This window comes from Telopea speciosissima, chromosome 1 (genome assembly GCF_018873765.1).
Source record: "Telopea speciosissima isolate NSW1024214 ecotype Mountain lineage chromosome 1, Tspe_v1, whole genome shotgun sequence".
Lineage (NCBI taxonomy): Eukaryota > Viridiplantae > Streptophyta > Magnoliopsida > Proteales > Proteaceae > Telopea > Telopea speciosissima.
Window position 1 is genome coordinate 67869686 of NC_057916.1, and position 23419 is coordinate 67893104.

At 38.7% G+C, this 23419-nt stretch overlaps 1 protein-coding gene across 1 annotated transcript; it reads right to left on the bottom strand.

Moving 5' to 3' along the window:
* Nucleotides 1–1516: 1516 nt before the first annotated feature.
* LOC122640758 (WD repeat-containing protein WRAP73) lies at nucleotides 1517–21467 on the bottom strand. Its single transcript, XM_043834009.1, has 7 exons — nucleotides 21249–21467; nucleotides 20938–21213; nucleotides 17781–18269; nucleotides 16768–16989; nucleotides 16585–16657; nucleotides 4116–4226; nucleotides 1517–2069 (listed from the first exon to the last, which is right to left on the bottom strand). The coding sequence occupies exons 2-7, from the start codon at nucleotides 21052–21054 to the stop codon at nucleotides 1702–1704; spliced, it is 1380 nt and encodes a 459-aa protein (XP_043689944.1). The 5' UTR covers nucleotides 21055–21213; nucleotides 21249–21467; the 3' UTR covers nucleotides 1517–1701.
* Between the last annotated feature and the right edge of the window lie 1952 nt (nucleotides 21468–23419).

A 23419-nucleotide genomic window follows, 5' to 3' on the forward strand; every position in this document is an offset into this window, starting at 1 on the left:
AGACGTTTTGTAAGTTACGAAGGAAATGGGCGTGTATTTATATATGACTTTGCCTCATAACTCCTGAGTTCTAAGAAATAGGGAAGTCGTGGTCCGTATCCTCAGGAACTTTGCGTACTTCCTGAGAAATAGGAAATTGGTGGTTCCTTGTCCTCAGGAACGCTCATAAAACTTCCTGATTTTCAGTGGTTGGACGGAATTCAACCACTGAGCATGCACCCTCCATCTTAGGGATCAAGCGTAATAAAAGTATGGTTCACATCTTTTACATGTTTAGGGTTCAAAAAGAAAGGCCGCACTGCGACGACAAAGTCCTCCGTAACAATCTCCCAACCCATCAGAAAAAATTCTCACATTAAAATTAACCATCTCTGCCAAGGGATTTGTTAGTCTTGATATATCTAATCACTACAAGAATCTCCTCCTCTAAAGGAATAGACTAAAGATATGAGATTTGTGGGAAGTATGCCAAGTTGGAATCTCCTAGCTGCAACCCAGTGATTCTGGATTTTTGCCTTTGAAAACTTTCTTGACAACAAAAAAAGAGATTTTACTAGACAAGACTTTTTCTTACTCAGCACGCGGTAAAGTTATCACCAAGGAAATAACATTTCAAAAGGTAGAGAAATTCCAAACCTTCAACGAGGCCTTAACCTGAGGATATCAAAAAAGATTACCTTAATATGGGTGTTTTAGGTATTTCACTCTCTTGTGCCAAACATATCAATGTTAAACTGGGCCATTGAGCTCACGGAATTTATATTCATAGATTTTTGTTTAATTTTATCATAGATTCTCTTTGGGCTCACTATATGGTTTGGTTCTGGTTCTGGTTCTGGTTCCTAATTGATCTCCGTATCTTCTGTGTGAACTTCACACCCTATTCATTAATTTTAATGTAAAAAAGAAAACTTTTGCCCTCAAGCTTCTCTTTCTCCACTTTTCTGAAGCCTTATAGCTACTAGTCAAATAAAATGTATGGCACCAAGGAGTCATACCAACCACCCTTGTGGATTTTGAGTAGACCCTAGTGCCATTGTAACTCAGTAGTGTATTTGTTAAACGGTTGCCCTTCAAAGGCAAACAGTACACCCTTCGGGTTATAAATTTCACCGTACCTTGATATCATTTACAGTGTTCAGTTTTTGCAAGTCAGTCTGGTGATCTACTAAACCATGTTTAAATATGCTCTGAATCTCAAATTCTTTTGGTAGCATTAAGTTTCCATCAGCCCAGATCATGTGCACTTGTATGTTGCAGTCTGACCTGAAATGCAGAAAAAACCTAATTAACCCAAAAACGGCAACCCATTTCCCCCATAATCAACTTTTTTGAAGCTTTTGTTCTCTGTTTGAAGCACATTTAGAGTTTGAACTTTCCAGTTGGCACTGTCCACATCGGCCCAAATACTATAAAGTAATTTTTTTATCCAAGGGAAACCAAACGTTTAGCAGTTCCAATAAAGGAGATTCAAATAACTGGCGGCATCATAGCAGAGTGATCATGGCAATCGTTACTGAAGATCAATCTAACTTGAATTCTCTATTACAGAAACATGTTACATTGTAAATCAGAATATCAGGGGAACAATCAAAAAGTTCCCCTACTGAACCCATGGTAAAATGATTATGGGTCCTGATTCATAATATTCTACATACTTACTAGCCAATATTCGCCAACTAGAGGGGGAAAAAGTTCTCCCTATTCATCAGAGCTATCTTCACTGGAGTCTGGCAGCATGGGCACTGCAGCACAGCAGAACAATTCCCGGTCCTTAAGGAGAAGACAGCTTCCATCTGAATTCCATTTCAGATCAGTTACAGTAAACTGTGGCAATGGAATACTCACACAGAAGGCACCAGAGGGGTTCCACATATACACGTGTGAACTACCAGTGCACAGAACAAGGCGTGGGCACGATGGATCCCAAGCAGCTGCACGGATTGGTTCTTTCTGCACCAGGATAGCTGCAAGTTCTAGGTGGCGGATGTCCCATATCCACAGAACTGTTGGCATGCTATCGTTGCGGGTGAAGAGATACTGGCTGTCGTTGCTCCATGATAATAGACCTGTTAATTTTGCCAAGTTAATCCAACGGGTTTCATGGTCTTGTGCAAGGCTTTCAAGAAGAGTTTGAGGTTCATATCAGAAGATAATAGAACCTTAATATTTCCTCACTTAAATCTTGATGTAGATCGAAGCACGAAGAAGAAAAGGACCACAACAAAATTTGGGAAAAATACTAGTCATGTGGTTACTGTTCACACGGTTACTCTTCACATAGACCTAGTGTGGGTCCCATTGAAGATAGCAAGAGAAGGAAAATTTATTTGCTGGTTTGGTTTAGTTGCTATTTACTTGACTTCCTATTTTTGTAACCATTGCTCAGTTGGAGTTTCTATTTCATACTTATCAGTTAGATTTTAGTTAGTTTTTATTTCTGTTTTGAAGAGATTTAGGCTAGATTTTATTAGATAGCTAAGAACATGTTTCCTTTTTACTACTACTTCCAATTTGTAATGTTTCTAGAAGAGAGATCTTAGGATAGGAATAGTTTCTATAATTTAAGTTTCCAATTTTGTAATAGTTGTTTTAACATTTAATAAAGAGAAGGGGCTGGACAAAGGCAACGATTGAAGGATGAAAGAATGGCCTTACGCTGGTTTGCTGTGTGATTCAGCTGTTGCGAGAGACAGCCTAGGTGAAAGGCCCTTGTGGAGATAGGTGGGAGACCTTCTCTACAGTAGGTTAGATACCTTCGTATCCTTCTTATTCCCTCTTCTTCTCTACCATTTTCTCTTTTTATTTCTATTTTATTTCCACTGCAACTGGTTTGGGTTTACTGCTGGTTTATTACTATGAACTGATTTGTCGTTGCCCTGCTTTTCATGTGTTCTGCTGCAACTATGAAAGGGTTATATCTCTACATCCAACCATTGATTGCGTGAGAAATTCTGGGGTTCATACCTAGTAACCGGACTCATCCATCAAGCAAAACTTTGTTCTGATCTGTTCAGCCGTTGGATAGTTCTTGGTAGTTACTAATTTCTGAAATTCAAGTTTCTATTTTGAAATACCTGTTATTACCAGCCTATCTAACCATTGGATTTCTCCCAAATTTTGGGTATCAATACTATTGTTTCAGACCTACACTCGCCCGGGTTTGACTTAAATCTGATACCCAGATTTTGAGTTCTCTTTCTCACAAATCAGGTACAATTGGTGTCCGACGATCCTGGTTATGTCTTGGTTTCCTGGTCATTAATAGTTTGGTGATTCGGACTCTCCATTAAATCTCCTTATTCTTCCACAATATCATCATCATCATAGTAAGTATTGTTTCTTTCCGTTTAAGCTCCATATGGTGTACAAGTAAAGGAAAATGCAGCAAAGTGAAATTTGTTTCAAAAAGAAAATGGAAACTTTTTATAACCATGGTTATCTAAGTTAAAATTTCAGGAAATGTGGTAATTAAACTTTGCAAACAGATTCCTTAACCATATCATATTTTCCTACTGAAATCAATGGACTCTGGTTGAAAAGTGAAGTAAAATTTAATTACTATATATAATAAATTTTTGGGGTTAGTTACACAATCATTGTCAGTATTAGTTCCCTAGTACTAATAAGAAAAGTTTTTTCTTGTTATTTCACTTACCTTCCCATCACCTTATTTCCAACCAGATGGAACCTTAATGATTCAGTAGATCACAAAACTGCTGTGCAGAGCACATAGTAGCATGTGGTATTTAATGGCCCACACCAGGAAGATCTTCTGTATATTTAACTTCAGATGGTTTCAAAAATAATTATATATATTTACAATATGCCCTTTTTAACCATTCCAAAAGGATGCCACAAATCAGACCATTGTCATCATTCAATCAGATCAATTCTGATATAGATGATCTCATAGGAAAACCCCAACAGGATAAGGCCTTCACCCCAGCACCCAAGCACATATACTGTTATGCAGCATCCTTCCAACTGGTCTATTGATGGGGAACCTCACTCTATATTTTGTTATAAGGAATACAACAATTGCAAGCATAATGTACAAGTAAGAAAATAGGTTTGCTTTTATTGGTTTAGCAAATGAAGATACAGGAACTCACCAACGCCTTGTTTGGGGTTTGGTTTGTCTGCAGGAGGCTTCTGCGAAGGTAACGTAATGGGCAATTCCATTATTTTGTACCTGACTCTGAAGTGTCCTTCTGGAACATTTTCTGGAGAATTTTTTATTGCACAATTAGAATAATAAGAACTTAAGAAGCTCAACTTGTCTACTAAGAAACAGAGGTTATGCATCTGAAGTACATCATACACTTACACAAAAAACATACAACAAACAACAGGAAAGTTGCATAGTTTGGGGAAAAAGGAAACTTCTGTTAAAAAAAAAATGTTTTTGGGTTTTGGGGATAGGTGACATCTGTCACCACGTTCACATAAAAGTACAGTTTCTTACTGGAGGGCAAGAATAATGAGACAATATTATTTAGCATATCTTCAGGATACTTAGAAGAAAAGCTCAGCAATCATCACTAGAAATATGCATTTAGTGATGATATGTGTATCAAGGTTAGCATATAATGACAATATGATTGGATATCATGCCTGAAATTTTTCTTATTCACTTCACGTATGCATGCACATAAACGAGGAAGAATCTCAAGTTCTCACCATAGCATAAGAACCTGTTTGGATTCAATACAACTCCGCATTCCCAATTTGTTTCAGTACAGCAGAAGAAATTTCCTTTAAGCTTTCAGACATCTCAGGGTACCCCAAAAAAATTAAGGGAGCCAACACAGCTCAACATCCCAAATTTGCAATTATAGTTGCACCCACATCCTTTGTAGGTCAAGGATTTCCTATGCCTGGTTTATACTTTCTATGTTGTGATCTTCTAAAATTGTAGATTTTCTTGGCTTTTCACTTGAAAATCAACACATTATTATTTTATATGAATTTTAAATTCTAACCTATTGCATTGTATCTATGTGCATCTTTCCCAGTGCTAGTAAGACTTCATACTATGTGGTTTAATTGTATGTCTAATAAAACCTCCTGTTTTACCAAAAAGGAGCAATACTTGGAAGAAATTGGCAGAAATGTTGTGATTCAAGCACGAACACCCCCTCCCCAAGAAAAAAGTACAAGAAGATGAAATAAGTAGAGAAAGTTGTCAGTCCCAGTACATCATTGAGAGGGGTGAATTAGTGACGGTCAAAACTTCTTCCGTTACTGTAACAATTTGTCAAGCACTGGCACAGACCATTTTGGTCAATCACATACACTACCGTATGCAACACCCCCACCAACATGTTGCAAGGTCTACCAGGTGTGCACACCACTCTGCAACAAACGCACTCCCAATATTTAATGAAATAAGCATGCACAACCACAGAAGACAAAATATTTACGTGGTTCAGCAAGAGTGCCTACGTGGCTATGTCCACAGAACAATGCCAAAAATGGGGCTTCGTATCTTCTACAACGACCCAGGAACACCAAGCACCCACTTTATAGAGATTACAAGTATGATCAAAATAACAAACCCAACCCCTCAATACATCATTGAACTAGGAATTTCAGCAACCAGAAATCCTAGAACAGGCCAGATAGTGTGTTACCTCCCCTTGAAGTAATCACAACCGAGAAGAACTTTGCAGACGTGTTCCTCTAACGATTCACCGTTGTGCAGCAAACGAACGGCAAACTGAAGCTTTGGTGGAACTTTTTTGAGAGACGCAGGTTTTAGACAATCATCGAATAGCATAAACCTCTCTTTCTTCTCCTCTCACTTCTTCTCTCCTTTAGGCGGCTCTCTACTCTCTTCTCTCTTCTTGCGCTGGAAAGAAATTAAGAATGAGGCCCTAAAAGCTTCATTAAGTAGGCTAACAAAAGCCCTAATCCCAGGCATGGTCCAACCACCTGGTTCAGACCGGATGCGTGTCTGGCAAACTGACCTTTGCTCAGTCCGGATGGCAGAACTCCCTCTGTACAACTCCAATTGAGATCATTCTTTTTGCATCTGAAAGTAGACTTAAAAAGCTTCAACTTTTATAGAAATCATCTTCCTCTAATTTTGCCCGGATGATGCTCAAGAATCTATCCAAAGTGACATGAACCAAACTCGAGTTGACCAGCACTGAATTGAAGTTTGCTTACTTCAATAGGATATTCGACGACGCTGACAAGGCTTCATCCAACGTCATCAAATCATGTTCTGACATCAGCAGATCTTCATTCTGCGCCGAATAGAGAGCATTTAGTGCCAGAGTTTGTCAGACCCGAGAACATGTATATTCCTTCATTAATCGAGTTCAGCCCGACCTCTGCTCAATAAAATGACCATATCTTCCTCGTCCGAACTCAGATTGACCCAATTCTTTCACCAACGTAAAGCTGACTCGAAGAGCTACATTTCTTATGATACGACCTTAAACCTGGGGATTTGAATCATACCCTCAAGGTGGTCCTGAAAGTTACCTGCTGGAAATCACACTTGAATCAAGAGCTATGCATTGAAACCCCAAAGGAGTCCTGAACTTCACCTGGAAATATTTCAGAAGCTATTATTTTTTATTTTTAGTTCTCTGAATGATCTTCCTATTAATTGGTTTTGAGAGAGTTTTACGTTACCTCAAAAGTTCCAACTCCATTCGATTCCTATTGAGGGAGACCTCTTCCTCGAAGGTGAACACCTCTGTCGCTGGCCTTCAACTTCAGAACTTCTCATCCAAATATCACTTATTTCTCTGGAGTTAACGGTGGTTTGAGTCAACTCTGGAGACCTATGTGATTCTGGTTCTGGACTCAGAGTTGTTGGAGAGTGATTTCATGGCCATGTGAGGAAGCAACATCATCCATTTGCACATTCTGGTGAGTGAGAGGTTGAAGACAACCTCATCGTATGATTAAATCCCCCTCTTCTTTCTTCTCCTTTCCATTATTGCCCCTCCCCTTTATCCTTTAATTCTGTTTTGTCCTTTATTTTGTTTTTCTTCCACATTTGCCCCCACTCAATAAATACCAATGCCTCTCTTGTCCATTCCCTTATTTAACTACCAAATTGCCCATTGAAAATTCTGGTTTATTACAAGTTTACCACTCCTTCCGTGTAACTTGAGTATTTGGTATCTGAGCGGGCCCATAGCGAACCCAATAGGGTATTTAGACCCCAGGATCGCACCAAGACTCCTTCCCATGGTGTCAAGTCTTGATACATATTGACTGATACAGTTCAATACTATCAAGACTGTCCATGTCGATACGATCCAAAAACTGATACATAAAAAAAAAAAATTTATGTATGGAACTGTATCAAACCAATATAGACTGATACGCTTCAACTCTAATTTTTTGGCCAAAACCTAAGTGCATCCCATCTACACTCAAAAACAACCTAGGAGGAGTGAATAAACAAGCAAATTTTGCATTTCCAATGAAAATTTGAATTACATAGATTTTTCTTTTTCAAATCTTCTTGCTTAATTGATTCTTATTACTTATTTGTAGATTTCATATTACACTTGCCAACGAAGATTTGAATCATATAGATGCCTTCAAGACAAAGATAACCTGTCATTGGTTGGATATCATTATTTATTGCTTATGGTGATACAACGCTTACAAATTCTAGTTTTGCATGTATCATAAGCATATCCATGCATATCAAAATGTATTTTAAGCATATATAGCATCTCTTAACGTCCCTCCGATATGTCTCCATGACAGCTCAGCTTTCCAATACGTTGCTCAATACTGATACTTGACACCTTGCTCCTTCCTCATCAGCTGACCATCTTGTCCAATTTGATTTAGATGGATCAATGTTAGAACCAGATAGGACTTGAAAGAGCTGAATCAAAGAATCCATCTCCCAGCATTTAAGTTTCTCCATAAGGCTGGAGATCAATCACCTGCCTCCAACTATTCTGTAAACACCCCTCAATCTTGGCAAACAATAAGAAATAAATCCTGGAATCACACCAAAAGAAACTTCTGCCCAAACATCCTAGATGCAAGTTTCCTACGATATCTCTCAATCACTGGATCCTAAATAGCCTCCAAACCCAGCAAAGAAGCTGGAAAGTCATCCCATCCAGTAATGTTTCCCCATTTCCCAATGATAAAAATTCCACTCTTAGATCAGATCATTCTGAGAACAGAAACTACCCCAAGCAGTCTACCACCAACTTTGGATTCATCATTTGCAGACGAGTAGCTTCCTTCCACAAATTGAAGATGTGAGACATTGAGGCCAGACTGAGGGAGAACAAAACCATTTAACAGGCCCACAGATTCAGCTATAAAAAGATCTTGCTAAGAGCTTCAACCACAATATCAAGGTAAAAGAGGAGCAGAGAGCCACTCTGCCTTTTATCTCTTCAACTTCTAAAATAGCCTTTTGGAAAACCTCTTATATTAATAGCCAAAGAAGCTGTGTAATAGTACATAGACATCACTTCACCCACTTCAAACCAAAGCTCAATTTCCTCACCATAGGGTCCTAATAAAACCAGCAGTCATGGTTTTGGACTTTTTCATAACCAATATAGGATCCCCACCCGATCCCCTTTATGGTTCCAGTTTACATATCCCTTAGATATTAAGGCAGTATCCAAATATCTCTTTCTTGCACAAAAGCCACTTGGCTCTTTGAAATGGTTTCATAATTCATATAACCTCTTTGTGTCTTCTAGCCAGCACATTGGTGAGTAATAGTTGTCAAGGCGTCGCCTAGGCGATGCCTAGGCGTCCAGGCGCTTTGGTCGACTTGGGCGCCTTAGTCGCCTGCTTTATGTCACCTTGCTTTTTTACCCTCTCCAACACCTTGGGTCGCCTAACCGCGGTGACAACTATGTTGGTGACACGTTCATAGAAACAGCCAAAAAAATAATGTGCCTGAAATCTTTGAGCTTTTGTGCTTGACTTTTCTTTAGGATGGCAAAGATGAATGTAGCAACACATCCATCATCAAAAGAAGCCTCTCTATATACTCCAGAAAACAGTTTGAGCGCATTCTTTCTAATTACCTAACACATTTAAAATTGCTACTGTAAACCCATATGTTCCAGGGGCCTTCTCATTGTCCATAGACTTTAGAGCAGCCACAATTTCCTCCATTGAGAAGCATCTCTCCAGCCCACCCATGGACTCAGACAATCAGTTGAACAAAAGGCCAAACCCTCCAAACCAGGTCCAAAGGAAACCTTTTCAGCAAAAAACTCTTCATGAAGGAAATTATACATCTCTGGAATTTCAGGGGATTCTACCCCATCAATCTTCAACTTGGAAATAATACAAGCCTTTAGACTAGAGGAAGTCACCTTAAGGATACATGTATTTTTGGACACCCCACCCAAGGGCTTCCTCCTTTTTTTCGTTTTTTGTCTCATTTATCAACACAAGTACACACACATAAAACACAAGAAAGAGGAAGAAGAAAAACTACAGGTTACACTTGCAGGGCTAAAAGCAAAGTCAATAATAGGACAGCAGAAACAGCCAGACAAAAGATTGTGAATATGAAATTATGAATAATTGTCTAAATAAAAAATAAGTGCCAACCTTTTGTGAGCACAATATAATAAATTGACAAGATACAAAAATTTAATATAGTGAGTTTCCTTTCCCTCAAGGATCAGCTTTAAGCTCTTATTTGTTAGCATTTATCATGGATGATTTAACCAGAGATATTAAAGATGAGGTTCCTTGGTGTATGCTTTTTGCTGATGATATTGTTTTGGTGGACGAGACAAAAGCAGAGAATAACGCCAAGTTGTTGTTATGGAGATCAACCTTGGAATCAAAAGGTTTTAAGATAAGTAGAATGAAGACGGAGTATATGGTGTGTAAATTTAGTTACACTAGGATGGATAATGAGGTGGTGAAAATTGATGGGACAAAGATTCCGCAAAGTGATTATTTTAGGTATTTGGGTCTGGGTTTAATCATAAATTAAGAAGGTGATATAGAGGATGATGTTTCACAGAGAATTAAAATAGGATGGATGAAGTAGCGAGGTGCGTCCGGAGTGTTGTATGATCGACATATTCCTTTAAAACTTAAAGGAAAATTTTATAGGACAGTCATACGACTGGCTATGATGGATGGTGTTGAATATTGGGCAGTTAAGAAGCATCATGAAGATAAATTCAGTGTAGTGGAGATGAGGATGTTCAGATGGATGTGTGGCAAAACTAGGAAGGAAAAAGTAGGGAATGATCATTGTTGAAGTATATCCAGAATACGAGAAGGGAATCTCAATTAGAATAATGGAATATTCTGATCGAGATTCCCTCTTGTGTCTCTTGTTATTTGTGGTTTACAATTAGGATTGCTTAGTCCTAGTTTCTAATTTCTAATTTATGTTGGTTTAGGATTAGTTTCTATTTTAGATTCTATATTTAATATTGTAACTATTTGGCTGTAATCTATTTTATATAAACAAAGGCTTTGTGAAGGAGGCTGTGAAGCTCGATCATTCTTGATATCACTCCTTTCTTCTCCCACTTCTTCTCTTCTCTTCTCTTCCCTTCCTTTCTCGGTTCTGGTTTTCTGGTTTTCTAGAAGTGCATTCTGCTACATGGTATCAGAGCACAATCATTAATTGATTGTTACTCTGATTCTGGTTTGAAGGTCTTTTCAAGTTCTTCTTAAAGGGGTGCAGCACCCTATGCTGCATACTACTACACTTTAAACCCTAGATGGAGTTCTCAATTAAAAACTAGGGTTTTATTTATTTATCTGCTATACAAGATCGATTGGAGGTTATCCTTTTCAACCTACGGTTCTTCTCGAAGACTCAATCTGCGATTTCTTCTTGAAGATTATCTTCATATCCTATTTTGGATCCAGTCAGTGGATTATTGCTGAAATTTGAAGGTACTTTTATACGGTATTTATGTACCTCTACTCCAGAACCCTAGTTAGGGCTTTCTTTCTCCAATCGATCCCTATTTTCTGGTGAGAGAATGGGTTCTGTTTCCTCTCTCCCAGAACAACACTTGGTTGTCTACCTTTGATATTTTTGGGTTGATAAACCCCTGGAAGGATTATTCTCCATTGCCGGTTGTGTTATTACTATTAATTTGAGTTCACAAACCCTAATTCTACTACTGCCAGTGTGTTAATACTGTTCTGCTGCTATTTTAGGGTTTTTAAACCCTAATTCTGCTACTGCCAAGTGAGTTCATGCTGTTATGCTGCTATCTTAGGGTTGTAGGGTCGTTAAACCCGGATATTGTCCCTGCCGATAGTACTACTGCTTGTTTAGGTTATTATAACCGAACATTGTTACTGCCGAGTATATTGCTGGTGTTTTTGGGTTATTTCAAAGCCAAATCTGGTTCTATCTAAGAGCCGATTGACAAATTGCTGTTGCTGCTACCTATGGCTGATCCTAAGCCACCTACGGACAATGTCCAAGTTCAGATCAGTACAGTTTCAAATTACCAATTATGGGCCCAGGCAGTGCAAGCTTACATTCATGCCAAGGGCAAACTGAAATACATTACAGATGATCCTCCTCATCGTGATCCTAAGGATCCTACCACAATCATTGCTTATGATAAGTGGATACGTGAAAATTCTATGATCAAGATATGGTTATGGTCTTATGGAACAGTGTTGAACCTGCTATTGCTTCCAATGCGATGTTTCACTCACTTGCTAAGGATGTCTGGAATGACTTGCGTGAGAGCTTCTCTCAAGAAAGGAATATCTCTCATATGTATGATCTCTATGAGAAACTTTTTACTTTCCAACAGGGGGATAAAACCTTGAATAAATATTTTGCCAGCTATAAGGGCATGGTTGAAGAACTCCAAATACATCAACCTCTGACTACTAATCTAGAATAATTAAAACAATAGAGAGCTGAGTTCCATGTTGCAAAATTTCAAGCTAGACTACATCCTAACTACCAATATGTGAAGAGTCAGTTACTCACAGGGGAGAAGGTTCCTTCTCTCAATGAAGTTTTTTCTTGTATTAATCGTCTAGCTAATCCATCTAAACTTGACAATACACCCAATGACAACTCAGCTTTTGTTGCCAATCGTGGACAAGGACGTGGCATGGCCGTGGCCGTGGTGGACGAGGTATAGGTTCTCAAACCATTGACAAGTCTTCCCGTCAGTGTTCTTATTGTGGCAAACCTAATCATACAAGGGATACTTGTTGAGCCAAGCATGGAAAACCTGAGTGGACGAATGAACTAGCCAATGCTGCCATAACTGACACTACTACTGAGAAACCTACTGGTGATAAGAATCAAAGTCCTAGTACTTCATCATTTGTGTCTCAAGATGATTACAACCAGCTAGCCAAACGCCTTCAACGACTTGAAGCTACAACTGCCTCTACCTCTAGCGCTACCTTAGCTTATAAAGGTAACTTTGCTTTTTATCCTTCATCTACTTCATGGCTTATTGATTCCGGTGCTTCGTGTCACATGACTGGTAAGTCAAGTTTGTCATCTTTAATAAATCAAGTTCAAACCCCTTCCAGTGTTATCCTTGTTGATGGGTCCTTGACTCAGGTAGCTGGTCATGGCACTGTTTTTCCAACATCCTCCATAACCTTCTCTCCTGTTCTTTATGTTCCTAAATTACCTTTAAGTCTATTATCTATCAATCAAATTATTAAATTTCTTAACTGGTCGGTAACTTTTATCCCTCTTACTGTGTTTTTCATGACCTTCAGACAATGAAGATAATCAGTGGAGGGCTTGAGCGCGATGGCCTGTATTATCTGGATGGCACTAGACCTTCTACTGCGGCTACATCTACTACTACTCCATCTCCCATGCAATGGCATCTATGTCTTCGTCACCCATCTCTACCTAAACTCCAATTAATGGTACCTAGTTGCAAGTCTACATCTCATCTTGAATGTGAAGCTTGTGAACTAGGCAAACATCACCATGCCTCCTTTCCTGCCCGTACTACACCTAGAAGTTCTTCATTGTTTTCTTTAGTTCATTCGGACATTTGGGGTCCATTCGAGTTCATAATATGTAAGGATTTTCTTATTTTGTTAGTTTTCTGGACAATTATTTTCGTTTCACTTGGACCAGACTCAATTTCTTATTGTATTCAAAAAAATTTACCAGTAGATAAAAACTCAGTTTGACACATCCATAAAAAATTTTCATTATGATAATGCTCTTGAGTACACTCAAACTGAGATTTCTGATTTTTACCTCACTCATAGTATTATTCATCAAACTAGTTGCTCATACACTCAACAACAAAATGGAGTAGCTGAACACAAAAATAGGCATTTATTGGAAGTGGCCCGATCCATTATGCTTCACATGAATGTCCCCAAAAGTTTTTGGTGTGATGTCGTCCTTGCTACTTGTTACCTTATTAACCATATTCCGTCCTCTATTTTACAAAATAAAATTCCCTTTTCTATTCTTTATCCCAATAGTACTTTCTTTACCTCTCCACCACAACACCACATGTTTTTTGTTGTGCTTGTTTTGTCCATATTCTTCGCCCTGCCATTGATAAACTATCTCCTTGGTCTATTAAATGTACTCTTCTTGGCTACTCTCGCACTCAAAGAAGGTATAAGTGTTTTGATCCGATTTCTAATATACAATTTATTAGTGCTGATGTCACCTTCGTTGAAAATACTCCTTACTTTTCTAGTTCTTCTATATCATCCACAGTGAACAATGAAGATCTTCTAGGTCCACCCTTGCCTATTACCATTCCCATCCCCTCACCTCCACCAGCTCAGGGGTCTATCACTGTCGTCGACATCGACCACCAACCTTACAGTCCATCCCTACTCCTATACCAGCCTCTACTATCCTGTCCACCATTCCTGGTCCATCACACACTGCTCCTATTGTTCCGGACCTGCCAACTACTACTGTAGACACTGCTCCTCCCGACACTCAATTTGACTTTGATGTTGAAGGCTCCATCGACTTATCGATCATTGTCCGTAAAGGTACTCGCTCTTGTACTCACAAGTCCCACAAATCTTTAATTGTTTATCCAATTGAGCAGTATGTTTCCATTTCTCATCTTTTGCCCCACTATCATCCACTTGCTTCTACTTCATCTACTAACTTTGTTCCTACAACCCACCATGAGGCGTTTTCTCACCCTGGTTGGAAGACTGCTATGGATACTGAGATGGACGCCTTATTATCTAGAAATACTTAGACTCTGGTTTCCTTACCTACTGGGAAGGATCTTGTTAAGTGTTGGTGGCTTTAGACTATCAAATACAATCCGGATGGTTTTGTTGAAAGGCTATACTCAAACTTATGGTGTTGATTACTTTGAGCCTTTCTCGCCTATTGCTCGCCTGAATTCCATTCATATCATTATTTCTCTGGCTATTAATTTTGATTGGCTCTTATCTCAAATGAATATCAAAAATGCTTTCCTCTATAGTGATCTTCAAGAGGACGTTTATATGGAGCAACCTCTAGGGTATATTGCTCAAGGGGAGAATTCTACCAAGGTTTGCAACCTTCGTAAGGCAATTTCTGGGTTAAAACCATCCCGAAGAGCATGGTTTGATAAGTTCAGCTCCATTATCACTCAAGTTGGGTTCTCACAATTTTAATTTTGAATCATTCCGTTTTTGTTCGTCATCAGAGTTCAAGGTAGTGGTGATGGTAGTCTATGTGGATGATATTATTATATCAGGAAATGACGCTTCTGGTGTTGCTCAAGTTAAATCATAACTTCATCAGCATTTTCAGATGAAAGACTTGGGTATTCTCAAATATTCCCTTAGTATTAAAGTTTTACGAAGCAAGAAAGGTGTTAGCTTATCCCAAAGGGAAATATGTCCTTGACCTTCTGACTGACACTGGAATGCTTGCTTCCAAACTAGCAAATACTCCCATGGACCCCCATCAAAAGCTTGGGTCCATTGAGAGTGAAGATTTTCAAATGTTCATCGGTATTGAAGATTGGTTGGGAAACTCATTTATCTTACTGTCACCCGCACAGATATATCCTTTGTTGTTGGAGTTATTAATTAGTTCATGCAGCATCCAAAGAAAATTAATTGGGATGCTTCTAAACCAACATATACTCCCATGGACCCCCATCAAAAGCTTGGGTCCATTGAGAGTGAGGATTTTTCAAATGTTCATCAGTATTGAAGATTAGTTGGGAAACTCATTTATCTTACTGTCACCCACCCAGATATATCCTTTGTTGTTGGAGTTATTAATTAGTTCATGCAGCATCCAAAGAAAATTCATTGGGATGCTGCTTGTCGTGTGTTGCGATATCTAAAAGATGCTCCTGGTAAGAGTCTTATTTACCGACCTAACCAACATGCTAATCTGGTTGGGTTTTCTGACGTTGATTGGGCTGGTGCTGATGATGATAGGCGTTCTACTACTAGTTATTGTACCTTTGTGGGTGATAATTTGGCCACCTGGAAAAGCAAGAAACAAAAATTGTTGCTCAATCAAGTGCTGAGGTTGAATATCAAGCAATGGCACATACTACAGCTGAGTTGATGTGGGTAAAGTTATTGCTCCAGGAGTTGGGATTTCCTATCGCTCAACCTATGAAGATGTTTTGTGATAATAAAACTGTTATTTATATTGCAAGCAATCCAGTGTTTCATGAGAGGACTAAACACATTGAGGTCGATTGTCACTTTGTTAGGGATGCTGTTATGAAGAAGTTGATTTCTACTCCGTTCATTTCTACTACCAATCAACTTGGTGATATTTTTACTAAGCCGTTGTTTGGACCTACCTTTCGTCGGAGTTGTTCCAAGTTGGATCTAGGTGATTTGTACTCTCCAACTTGAGGGGGAGTGTTGAAGTATATCGAGCATAGGAGAAGAGAATCTCGATTATAATAATAGAATATTCTGATTGAGATTCCCTCCTATATGTCTCTTGTTATTTGTGGTTTACAATTAGGATTGCTTAGTCCTAGTTTCTAATTCTAACTTATGTTGGTTTAGGATTAGTTTCTATTTTAGATTCCATGTTTGATATTGTAACTAGGATTCCTAATATTATTAGGAATCCCCCCTTTGGCTGTAATCTATTTTATATAAATAAAGGCTTTGTGAGGGAGGCGTTCAAGCTCAATCATTCTTGACAGCGCTTCTCTCTTTTACCACTTCTTCTCTTCTCTTCTTTCCTTTCTCGGTTCTGATTTTCTGGTTTTCTAGAAGTGCATTCTGCTACAATCATATTAGAGCTGCTTTGGTAGTAGCTCCAATACATGATAAGCTACGAGAAAGTCATTTGAGGTGGCATGGCCTTGTTCAACAGAGGCTTTTGGATGCTTCAGTACAGAGGAGTGATTTGATTCAGATTGAAGGAACTAAAAGAGCCAGGGGCAGACCTAAAATGACCTTAGGAGAAGTGATGAGGAAAGACTTGCATAGGTTAGGCCTTGTATCAAGTATGACCTCAAATAGAACTGATTGGAGAGCAAGGATCCATGTAGCCGACACCATGTAGTTCGGATAAGGCTGAGTTGTTGTTGTTATTGTTGTTGTTATGTAGCTCGTATTATGATAAATGAAAATGGATGTTAGTAAGAAGTAGGAAACACTCACCAGAATTGCCTTGTATAAACTCATCACTTAAATGTAATCCTGACATATCAAGTTGCAAAGGATCATCCACCTCCTAGAAATGTTGAGAAATGAACCCCAAGATCTCAAGTGAGTAGAATCCACCCAAAAAAAATAATACTTATATATTATGGATTATGAAATTAAAAACAGAAAAAGAAATACCTTGAAAATAGCTGCACTGCAAGGAGCACGAACAGAAGATAGGTGCATAAATTCAGCAAATTTTTTCCATGTCAGGTGATTCAAAACTCGTAACATCTGGTCATAACTACCCACTGCCAGAAATTGGCCACATGGGGAGCATGCAACACTTTTTACACCCAACCCACTTTCATATGCTTGATATTTAAACAGACACCTCCCATCTGGAGAATAGATCAAAACCTGTACCAAATAATACTATTAATAAGACTTGCTTCTTAGCCGTGCTTTTTTTAACCCTAGAAAAAACAACCATAAACACAATTGACACCCAAGAGAAGGGGAAAAAATCTAATGCATGACTATGGGAAAGAGAGGTATTAATATTTTGCAAAGTGAACAGTGGTGTTATTTTGAAGACACGAGTTCCCATAGTCCTACTTTTTCATAGATGAAGCACAATCAAATGGGATTAGGAATTAGGATCTTCCATTCAGTGGGTGCAAAACATGAGTTAAATCAAGTTTTATTACATGATTTTAATCTTCAAACAGGCTTTGTTTGGATAACATTCTACATTTTCTATTGCAAAATAATATAATAATTAAATGTTAAAATCATCTGATGAAAGGGTCGTTTCATCTAGGAGATCACTTTGCTTCAGACCCATAGAAAGGAAGATCCCAATTTCTTGCAAGTACCCCAGATTCTGCAGTAAATAACAAAGCTAGGGGAATTTTGTATTCTACACAGACAACCCAATTATACATAAAGAGTTGTAATAGGAGCCTGAGAAAGTGCACAAAATTAAGTGCAGAGATAAGAGATTGTAGTTGAGGTGGTATTGTCTATGTAGGATAAGTGATTGTAAAATTACACAATAAGGGGAAAAAATACAATTTGGTACTAATTTAGCTTCATCTTAAGAATCCTGATGTTGTCAATGAAAGTTTAAGACAAGAAGCATTGGAATTAGGTCTGGCTCAAACAATAGATGTGAAAACAAAAGAAGGGCCAGAAAACAAATGATAGACCTTATAGTCAAGAGATGAATCCCAGATCACTATGGCACTATCATCTGGTGACCATTCAATATCAGCTAAATCTAGAGTGTCAATAGCAAAAACACCCATGACCTCCCATGAATGACAAGACAGTAGATTAATGTAGTCTTTGCAATCACGTCTTGTGCAAATAGCAGCAAACTTTCCATCTTTGGTGAAAGAAACACCCTTAGAAGCATGCTTGGGCCATTGGACATGTACACAAGCTGTGTTCACCAGTGACCATACTGTTAGCCGCAACTGGAAATCTGATGTGGTAAGTATGTGGCGACTATCAGGGCTCCACCTTGCGTATGCAATCCCAGCAGGACCTTCATCTATTTTGCAAGTCCATTCAGGCTGGGTTAATGACCATGCCTGTATCATTGGTCTCTTGTAGAGACCACACAGTATATACTCTGAATCAAGAGCCCATTCAACATAGCTTATCTTATCCAAGCACGAAAACAATTGCACCACCTGTCAAAAAATAGTGAATAAATAAGTGAACCATGACCATTGAGACATTGAGTTTAGCATCTCAAGGACTGTTAATACAATGGGCATAAACAGGTTGCACCATTTGAAAGGTGGATACGAAGGTTCAAAACATGGAACTGGCACAAGGATTCAGTGTAAAATAATGGACTGTAATAGGTAAAATTAATGTGGCTTCCAACCACCAGCATACTGTTTGCTCCACAGTAAGAGTCATTTCAACACCAAAATATTTTATATCCAAGGTCACGTGTACATTAAATCACAGAACACAAGACTGATCTGTTGGGGATGCGGAATGCCAATCAAAATTTGGCTGTCGGAAATATCTCCTCACATGCATTAGTGTGTTTGCCATTAAAACAACAGAGAGGGGTTAGTGTTACCTTAAGATTACAAAAGCAAATCCTCCAATGGAATGCAACAATTGTACCCGTAACCGCCCAATGTAAGAAGCTCTTTCAATAGTGAAACCTAAATGGAGAAAAGACCATCTCTTCCTCTCTCTTAAATCCTTACTCAATTCTGAATTCTTAGTTCGTGAAAATCATTAGGGTTTCACATGTCCATAATATTTATAACAAAGCTTCTTTTAATCCAATGGTTGTGATTGAGCCTAGTGGTGTGATCCAAAAGGGGGATCTCACAACTTGTACATTATCATACAAAGTACAATCCGTGTGACCATTAACCATTTAACCCCAAGTGATAGAAATTTCTATTAAGCTTTAGTCCCTCCACTTAACAACATCATATAACAGACTTTTGGGTATGGAGACGAACACCGCCAAAAACCCTAATCCCTCGAACAGAAAATATTAAAGAGTCTTAACCAGTGATTGAACATAAAACATTTTAAATATAAAATTATATACATTTATAATTATATTTTAAAACACTTTGTAAACAATTTACAAAACTGCCCCCGGTACTGGAATTTGTCGTCCAATCACAATCAAACAACTCTCTCGAGATGTTCTCCCCTTCAGGAAATGAATTTCTTATTGAGCATCCATTCCATCTACAGCAGGACATTGTACGCCGAGCGCACCAATATGTAGCCAGTGTAGGCATCAACCTTTGGTAAACCACAAACGCATAATGTGCAACTGCAACAATAATAACCTCTCAGGTATAGGGACAAAACAACTATCGGAGATTCTTGTCGCTCAAACAACTGACAGTATTCCATACAAGAATCTCGAATGATCACGTTCAACAAACATACCATATGAATTCTCACACTTATATTTTGTAATCACATTGCGAGAATGTATGGTGTGACAAATGTAAGAACAGAATGGCCAATTTTGTCCCTAGTTGTGAACACTTTAAGGTCATACCTAGGGCAACCATCACACATAAAATATCAATGCAACTTAATAAACTCAATCTTTAGTGAAGTGGATTTGATGGACACACATACATATAAATATAGGGAAAAGGATGGGCACGGCGTCAGGGTGCCCAGCCTATGTCACTCTCTCTCCCCCCTTTGGAAAAAACCCCCTGCCCCTCCCCGTCCAGTTCTCTCTTATATGTATATATATATATATATATATGACAGGTAATAGTAAAGTTGAATCCGGCTCACTTGAGAAACAGAGAAATCAAGTTCTTAAACATTGACTGATAGTCTGAAATAAATAAACAGAAAGATGATGGACACACATACATATAAATATAGGGAAAAGGATGGGCACGGCGTCAGGGTGCCCAGCCTATGTCACTCTCTCTCCCCCCTTTGGAAAAAACCCCCTGCCCCTCCCCGTCCAGTTCTCTCTTATATGTATATATATATGACAGGTAATAGTAAAGTTGAATCCGGCTCACTTGAGAAACAGAGAAATCAAGTTCTTAAACATTGACTGATAGTCTGAAATAAATAAACAGAAAGACATGGTTTGAAAAAAAGGCAAAACCTGAGATTATGTCATTGTAGACACCTAATGAATATATTAGCTAAATTGCATTCGAAACCATTTAGTAATGGACCACAGATAACATTGTAAGATTTTAACTGAAAATAACTTCTTCTTTCTTTTCTTTTTTCTGCATCATTAGCTAAATTGCAAACAAAACCATTTAGTAATGGACCACTATAATTGGAGATTCCATTCTTTCTGGTACAAAAGTTTCTATAAAAATGGGAAATGCCCTACCTTTGAGTGCGGTTTGAACCATTGATTTACATAATTGGAAGTAACCAATTAGGTTTACAACAAAACCTAGAAATCGATAATTGATTCAATTTGAGATAACATTGCAAGATTTTAACTATAAAAAAAAAAATCTGCCGTATAGAATGAATTACCTACCTCGTAATTTATTTCTAATTCTGTGCGGTTGTAACTTTTGAAGTCCTACAAGCTAACAGCAGTGATCCTACTGTACGTCTGTACTGCTGATTCAATACTTTGTTGATAGTAGAAACATTTGAACACTGAGTATGCATGAATACCCCAATAGGAATGCAGGCATTTCTACTGCTATTGTTAATGTAGTTTTTACATATTCATTGTGAGATGAGATCCGATTAAAACTAAAAACTACTGAAGGTTTTTGAGTAGAAAGCATATACCCATATGGTTATGGTAATTTTAGTGGCGAAGGAGAGGGAGATGAGGGAGGAAGGGAAAACTAGGATTACCTTGAGGGAAAGAACATCACGAATCACCAAGCGATAGTCGACTGCAACAGCTAAGTAACGAGCATTTGGCGAGAAACAACATGGACCCGTCTGCTTATAGCCCTCCGTGAACTCCATTAGCACCCAAGAGTAATAACGGAGAAATTTATCAGCAAATCAAACAGCAACTAGATCAGGAAAGAACCTGCCGCGAGTGTATTCGACTCGCATTACTTCTTCAGAATATGCTGGAAAAAGAAAACCCGTGAAACTCGTAATCCGAAATGCCAAAACCCTCTACTTTTTAAGATGGCGACCACCTGGTTCGAAACTTAATTTTTCCATCAATTTTATACCTGTTTGGGTAAACCGCCCAAGATTTTCGCGTTCTTTGCCATCCCAGAGCACAAATGAGCTCTAGATTTTCTCAGGATAGCAGATCTCTGGGTCGAATCAGCAATGGAGATCATTTGACCCTGAATCCTCAGACGATGGGATGAACTTCGGTCTACAGTTGGATCTGTTTTTTGAAACTATTGATTGATAATGAAACGAACGCATTTTAATTTGAATATCACAAATCAAATTTTGGGGATCGGCAGTTCGGCACTCAAAATTTTACTTAACTTAAAAAGCAATCGCGCTTAAAATTCAATCAATTTGAACTCTTTTGGAAGAAAGTTTGAACCAGTTCCACGATGGCCCGCCTCTCCTCTTCTTTTTTTTTTTTGGTCAGAAAGATTTTTATTCAAAAGAGAAGGATGACAGCCGACGACGGACTCCAGGTTACAACATGCCTGGAGCCAAGGATTGGATAAAGGCTAAGCTGTCCTACATCCAAGAGACAGGGCCCTCCAGGCTAGGGTGTCAGCAACAGATTTCGACACCCTAAAAATATGAGAAAAAAAACACTCATCAAAGCTGGCTGCGAAATAGCGAATGTCTTCAAAGCTGGTTTGTGAAGAGTGACCTGCCTCTCTCCATGCTCGAATCAAATATTTACCATATGGTAGATCTGACCCAAATCTCATAGAATAGTTCCTATAAGGCTATACTGATGTAGAGACGTAGCGTAGATATCAATTACCCGAAAAGAAAAAAGATGTAGAGGAGATATCGAATGAGTTTTTGAGCTGGTTACTCACCCAGTTTGGTTCGGATCGGAACTGAACGTATGTTGAATATGTATCGATTCGAAGGTCTCGATCCTCAACATCTCATCTCCATGTTTCTTTAGAGATAAAAACACTTTATAGAAAAGCTCTAACCCAAAAGCGTACAGAAATACCCTTCAATAACCCCAAACGACCCACCGGGCCAGGTTCAAACCGGAACTGAACATGTGTCGAAATACGTATCGATTCATAGGTCTCGACCCTCAACATCTCATCTAAACCTCTCATAAGAGGTAAGGACACTTTATAGAAAAGCCCTACCCCAAAAAAGTACAGAAATGCCCCGCAATAAGTCTAAACGTCCCTCCAGGTCCGATTCGGATCAGAACTAAACATATGTCGAATTACATATCGATTCGAAGGTCTCGACCCTCTACATCTCATTCACACGTCTCATAAGACATAAGGATACTTTATAGAAAAACCATAACCCAAAAAAGTACAGAAATGCCCCCCAAAATGCCCAAACGATCCACCCGATTTGGTTTGGACCGGAACTGTACATATGTCGAAATATGTATCTATACGAAGGTCTCGACCCTCAGCATCTCATCCACATGTCTCATAAGAGATAAGGACACTTTTTAGAAAAGCTCAAACCCAAAAAAGTTCAAAAATACCCCCCAATAACCCCAAACACACCCGGTTTGGTTCGAACAAGAACTGAACATATGTCAAAAGACGTATCTGTACGAAGGTCTCGACCCTCAACATCGCATCCACATGTCTCATAAGAGATAAGGAAACTTTAAAGAAAAACCCTAACCCAAAAAAGTACAGAAAATGCCCCTCAATAACCCCAAACGACCAACCCGGTCTGGTTTGGACCAGAACTGAACATATTTTGAAATACGTATCGATTCGAAGGTTTCGACCCTCAACATCACATCCACACCTCTCATAAGAGGTAAAGACACTTAATAGAAAAGCTTTAACCCAAAAAAGTACAGAAATACCCCCCAATAAGCCCAAACGACCCTTCTGGTCTAGTTCGGACCAAAACTGAACATATATCTAATTACGTATCGATTCGAAGGTCACGACCCTCCACATCTCATCGACACGTCTCATAAGAGATAAGGACACTTTATAGAAAAGCCCTAACCCAAAAAAGTACAAAAATGCTCAAACGACCCACCCGGTCCTGTTCGTATCGGAATTGAACATATGTCGAAATACGTATCAATACGAATGTCTCAACCCTCAACATTTCATCTACACCTCTCATAAGAGGTAAGGACAATTTATAGAAATGCCCTAATCCAATAAAGTACGGAAATGCCCCCCAATAAGTCCAAATGACCCTCCTGGTTAGATTCGGACCAGAA

Bases quoted from the DNA above. Each gene is read 5' to 3' on its own strand.
- LOC122640758 (XM_043834009.1), bottom strand. From the start codon at position 21,054: ATGGAGTTCACGGAGGGCTATAAGCAGACGGGTCCATGTTGTTTCTCG. The intron at 18,270-20,937 runs GTAATCCTAGTT...ATTTTTTGACAG, and splicing joins GTGATGTTCTTTCCCTCAAG to GTGGTGCAATTGTTTTCGTG. The intron at 4,227-16,584 runs GTGAGTGTTTCC...AAAATTCTCCAG, and splicing joins GTTTATACAAGGCAATTCTG to AAAATGTTCCAGAAGGACAC.